General features: G+C 42.2%; 1 protein-coding gene across 1 annotated transcript; it reads right to left on the minus strand.

Annotated features, from left to right (window-relative positions):
* Positions 1 to 1136: 1136 nt before the first annotated feature.
* Positions 1137 to 4529, minus strand: LOC132008794 (V-set and immunoglobulin domain-containing protein 4-like; the record flags this gene model as incomplete). The annotated part of the gene is made up of 3 exons (XM_059387338.1): positions 1137 to 1886; positions 2224 to 2245; positions 4425 to 4529. Coding segments are annotated over 3 exons (365 nt in total), but the record flags the coding sequence as incomplete, so codon positions are not given.
* Positions 4530 to 6081: the final 1552 nt, after the last annotated feature.

A 6081-nucleotide genomic window follows, 5' to 3' on the forward strand; every position in this document is an offset into this window, starting at 1 on the left:
TAGAACTTTCCTATGAGCCTGCCATTGAACTCCTGGGTATTTACCCCAAAGATACAGATGTAGTGAAAAGAAGGGCCATCTGTACCCCAAAGTTTATAGCAGCAATGGCCACAGTTGCCCATCTGTGGAAAGAACCAAGATGCCCTTCAATGGACACAGCTGTTTTGTGAAGGAAGCTGAGGTTTCCATTGGGTGGATCCCTGATTTAAAGGCTTGTAAGCATGATGGGGAAGAGTAAGTTGCTCCTTTCAGCAGCTATATTAATCTGACATATGGGGGGAAACACTGAAGCTTTGACCGTGGACTTGGTGGGTTGATGGTGATGAAGCAGTAGATTCCTTCTTGTTTATTTCTTTGTACTATTTTAACTTCTGTAGTCATCCCAAAGGGGAGAAGCACTTGGTAAAACCTGAGCTGACCTTGGGACTGCACTGGAATCAAAAGTGGCAAAAACAGCTTCCATGAAGAGCAAAGAAGTTGATTTAACATGAATTATCTGAGGGAAAGGAAGCAGTGTTGAGCCAGCCTAGAATAGGTCTTCAGAGCGGAAACTGAAATAAAGCTGTATGCATGTGTGCACATATGCAAATGGACACACACACACACACACACACACACACCCCTACATTCCTATTTCCCATTTATGCTTGATGAAGAAGACTTCCTTGCTTTGACCCTCACTCTACATTGTAAGAAGAGGCCAGGGGATAGAGATGACCTATGATGAATACAACTACTGCAAAGAATTTAGGATTCCAGGAGGTAGAAATTTTTGAGGGTGGCGTATTCATACTTTGGAAAGAAAGGGAGTCCTTTATCTCTGCATCTACAGTCCCCTGAAACAGAGAAAGGGATCCTTCATTTTCAATTGTCCAAATAACTTAAGAGAGTCATCCAGGTGGAGATGGCAGGGTGACAAAGAAAGGAATGGAAGGCATTTGGGTACTAACCTGCCAAAAATTCATTGTGTCCCAGATGGAGGACCCACCTCTAAAGTAAGGTAAAGGTGGTCTGGTGAGAAAGAGAAAGACCAAAAAAGAAAAGGTGCTATTTATAATTCCAAGTCCCCAAACATCTCAACTAGTCTCACCTTAATCACTTGGTAGGTATTTGAGAGAAGACCAATACAACCAAGGTTGCTATCATGATTAGATATTTATTGAGCATCAAAAGAACACCAGAGCACTAGAGTCACAGTTCAGGAGCAAAACTGAATCCTGGTCTATTGCATACAAATCTTAATTAAAGGCTATCTGGCCCTAAAAAAAAGGAAATGATCCTGAATACAACTGGTCCTCTGAGCTGGCAAAGCTGAGTTTCCCTCTGGTCTTCTGGTAGCAACAGGCCAAAGTTGAGCAGTGTCTGGAGGCAGGATGACCAAGTCTTAATGCTATGAGAACTTCCCTCTGGTGTTTAAAGAGAAGCAGTAGAAGAAGACAAAATATAAGGGTCTAAGGCCTGATCCAGTAGCAGGCTTGCTGATGTGCATATGGTAACTTCTTAGGCAAAACCAGTCACTCTTAGAAACCTCAGGGTTGGGCAGGGAAGACACGTTCAGTCGTCCAGGAAGAGAGGTAGCAGGGAAGATGGCTATGCAGAAGGCTGAATAGGAAATTATGTCAGTAGGCCCTGGCTTAGCAGGACATTTTTAGCAGACGCCAGTGTCCTTGGTGGCCAAAAGCTCATAATCTGTAGAAGCTGTGTGCAGCAGGTGATCATAGTCACTGTTGATCCAGGCGATGGTCTGGTTCTCCTGGCCCAGGCAGGGATCCTCAGAGTAGTCATTGCCTGGAGTCTGGGAAGATGGCTCTTTGCTGGAGCAACACCCTGTGAAAATTCCCACTCTCCAGGCTTCACCAGAATTGCTGGCCTCTCTGGCATGTGTCCTGTGGCCCAAGATCCCACCACTCATAAAGAGGGACTTGAGCCTGGAATTCTAGTTTCCCATACTTCTGTCCTAAATTTGCCAACTAACCCTTAGGTTCTTGTTATCAAGGCATTCTAGGAACAGAAGGCTGATGGATCTGGATTATCCTGTGTGATCAGTGAGCCAAGAAAGAACTTCAGGAGGTTCTTCAGAGAGGAAAGAAAGCAGTGCTCTGACCCTGAAGGCCTTTGGGCTTAGAATTGGGTTTGTGTCAAGCTCCCTTTCCTTCATGCCAGTGATTAACAGAATGAGGGCAGGGGAGGGTTCAGAAGATGGAAAAGCAGAGGCAGTCTTACCTGGCCACTTCATAGACATGCTCTAGAAAAGAAGGAGGCATCGAGTCAGAAGTCTCCATGGGGAGTGGACAAGGGCCAAATATGGACACTGGTTACCAGTCAAAGGGAGGGAAGGGGAGACAGAAAGGGGGAATTGGGGGGTATTGGGAAGGTAAACTGAAGCACAGAGATACAAATTTCTCAGAGAAAGGTTGAGGAATCACATTTGGTTATGATCCTCTTTGGCATACTCTGACTCAGAACATTGGGCTGGAAGAGTTGCCTGTTGTGGTAGGGGAAGGGACACTGGAACTGGACACACTCACCACCCAGGAATCTTGCCAAAGATCCCAGGGAGTTTTTGTGGAAACTAGCTGGCCAGGCCAGAGCCCGGGCAGAAGGGGTTGAATTAATCTGTCAGGGACCATGACCAAAGCCATTCTCAAATGTACTCATCTCCACTGGGCACCCAGAAAAGGTCTTTAAGTAGATCACCATTGCCCCCTAGTGTCTATGGAGAAGAACTATCTCTATTCTGTGCAGGCTTAAATGTTCTATAACCTGGTACAAATATGGATGTCTCTTGACACTGCCTCCCGGAGTTTATAATCTTACAGGAATACAACTGGGAATGCATGCTTTAAGCCACAACAAAGCAAACAGAGCATGCCCTATACCATCTACTTTGTGATACAGCCATATGTTTCCATGTCTTACCTCTCCCACTGGCCTGGTAGCTTCCATAACACAGGTGTTGTCTTTTTCATTTTATATGGTCCCTGCCTGACTGATAGTGGGCAATCGGTAACTACATGTTAAATTGAATTGATGGCCCAAGGCTATCTCTCTCTTACAGAGAAGTAAATAATAGAAACTTTGGGAAGACAATCCAGAGGGGAAAAGCATAAGGCCATGAGGTGTGTGGTCTATTTGCCTGTTGGACTTCAGTGATTCAAAATGAAAATAAGGAGTGGTGGGCATAAAGAAGATAGGCTATATCAGAGAGGGCCTTAAATAGAATGCATCATTTTGACTTCTATCCCCTAAGCCATGAGAAGCCTTGGAAGGTTTTTGAGAGAGAAACAATAAAATATGGTTACAGTTTATTCCTAGTTTCATTGAGACCATGATTAATGGTTTTTAGTATTCCTGGGATTTGTGGCTACCTGGGACATCTCTACTTTCAAGTTCAACCTCATGAGTCATAGCCATGCTAACTGGCCAAGACCAGAGCTTATACTTCAGACCCAGGAGAAGGAAATTCTTAAGGCTCCTTTCTCCCTTTTGGCTGGAGGAAGTCATGGTGGAAACAAGGCTACTTGGGAATAGGAGCTGCTACAGGAAAAAAAAAAAAAAGGACACTAATGTTAAGCAAAATGGTGAGTGCAGCAGGTATTGAAGCGTAGCTAGGTTTTACTTAGAAATGAATGTCCAAACTCTTTTCCTGCTCTGTTTGCTCACAGTTGTTAAATATCCCTGAAAAGTGCACCTTCATAATGTCACTCCTTTGCTTAAAAAAATTGGTGACTTCTAGTTCCTTTGGAAGACCTAGAGAAAAAATTCCAAGTTCCTTAGCCTGCTATTTAAAACACTCTATAATCAGAAGTAAACTTCCCTTTCCCCTGCATTTACTTATGTATTTTCTACACTGATGACCTCACTCACCGTCACCTTTTAAGCATTTGCACCTTACTTTTGTAGTTTCTCCTTCCTATAATGCTGCCTTCTAATTTGTTTTCATCATCCAAGGCCTGGTCTAAGTTCCTCCTCCTTCTAAGAGTTCTTGTTAATCACTTAGGCTCTGACTCTCTTCTCTGGAAACCTTTAGTATTGATTGTTTTCTCCTGGCTTTGAGTCCATAGCCTTTATTGTTATGTATGTATATTGATAAACTTCATGTTTCTACTTTGAATCTTCTAAATAAATTCTAAGCAACTTGAGGCCAAGGATTGTGACTTCTGTTTCTCTTGCACCCTCGTTAGACCATCCATTACAGTGAAGGCTTGTACTAGGCTTTGTACCAAAGACTTCTAAACTAACTTAAATAAATCATATTGTTATTGTTGGCTTGCATGTCTGTCTCCATGAACCCTAAACTTCAATCCCAAAGTATGCTGAGAGCCTTTTGAAGTGCCTAGCACAGTGGTTGATGCAATTTATGCTTAACTGTGCTCTCAGAATGAATTAATGAACAAAGTCACTCAGTCATACTCATCACTCACCTTGTTGGGATGTCTTCCGGCAAAGCATAACATAAGCCATGATGAAGACCACGATACAGCACAGGGAAATGATGAGAACAATGAAGAAGATAGGCAGGTCCTTTCCTAGAAGGCAAAATAAGACAAAGAGGTGTGCTGTTGAAAATGAGTTCAGAAATAGATTCCAAGGATCAGCCCAGACCAGCCCATAACCCTTTTTTACCCATTTTTAATTTTCTCCTAGCTTTATTAGATAGCCAGAGAGACAAACAAGACCCAAGACCTATGAGAAAGGCTGGAAAGAGGCTAAAAACTCCATGTATAAACACATTCTTCCAAACCCACTAATTGATGACTGATTGGTCTGGGCATTTAAATTAGTTCTCCATGCTTTCCATGGAACCAAGACGAGGAGTTTGCACCTACTCTTAAAAGAAAGTAGTATCTGACTTCCCACTTTACAAAAATCTTCGTTATTGATATTCTAGTCAATTACTTCTAGCCAAATTTTTCCCCCCTTGGGGAACCACTTGAAAAAGTGAGAATGCAAACTGGTGCAACCACTCTGGAAAACATCATGGAGGTTCCTCAAAAAGCTAAAGATAGACCCATCCTACAACCCACTAATTGCACTTCTAGGTATTTATCCAGAGGTTACAAACATAATGATTCAAAGGGGTACATGCACCCTACCTAATGTTTATAGCAGCAATGTACACAATAACTAAAATGCGGAAAGAGCTCAGACATCCATTCACAGACGCATGGATAAAGAAGATGTGAGATATATATATAATACAGATATATATATATCTCATATATGTGAGATATATGTCTCCCAGGCATTGAAAGGAATTGAAATCTTGCCATCTGCAATGACGTGGGTGGAACTAGAAGGTATTTTGCTAAGCGAAATAAGTCAGACATAGAGAGACAAATACCATATGATTTCATTCATATGTGTAATTTAAGAAACAAAAAAGATGAGCATCGTGATGCCTGGGTGGCTCAATCGGTTAAGCATCTGCTTTTGTCTCAGGTCATGATCCCCAGATCCTGGAATGGACTTCTACATTGGGCTTCTTCTCAGCCGGGAGTCTGTTTCTCCCTATGCCTTCTCTGCCTGCCACTCCCCCTGTTTGTGCTCTCTTTCTCTGATAAATAAATAAATAAAATCTTTTAAAAAAGATGAACATAGGAGAAGGTAATAAAAAATAAAATAAGCGGCTTTAACCCACTGAGCCATGAGAGACTATGGACTCTGAAAAACAGTCTGAGGGTTTTGAAGGGGCGGGGGTTTGGAGGTTGAGGGAACCAGGTGGTGGGTATTGGAGAGGGCACGGATTGCATGGAGCACTGGGTGTGGTGCAAAAATAATGAATACTGTTACGCTGAAAAAAAATTAAAAAAAATAGAAATATAATACTTCTTAGTTAAAAAAAAAGAAAAGATGAAAACAGAGATGGAGGCCAACCATAAGAGACTCTTAGCTCTGGGAAAAAAACTGAGCATTGCTGGAGGTGAGGGGGGGGGGGGGGTGGGGTAACTGGGTGATAAGCATTAAGGAGGACACTTTCTGTAATGAGCACTGTTTTGTAAACTGATGAATCACTAAATCCTACCCATGAAACTAATAATACACTATATGTTAACTAAATTGAATTTAAATTAAAAAAAT

The sequence above is a fragment of the Mustela nigripes genome, unplaced genomic scaffold, assembly GCF_022355385.1.
Source record: "Mustela nigripes isolate SB6536 unplaced genomic scaffold, MUSNIG.SB6536 HiC_scaffold_1088, whole genome shotgun sequence".
Taxonomy (NCBI): domain Eukaryota; kingdom Metazoa; phylum Chordata; class Mammalia; order Carnivora; family Mustelidae; genus Mustela; species Mustela nigripes.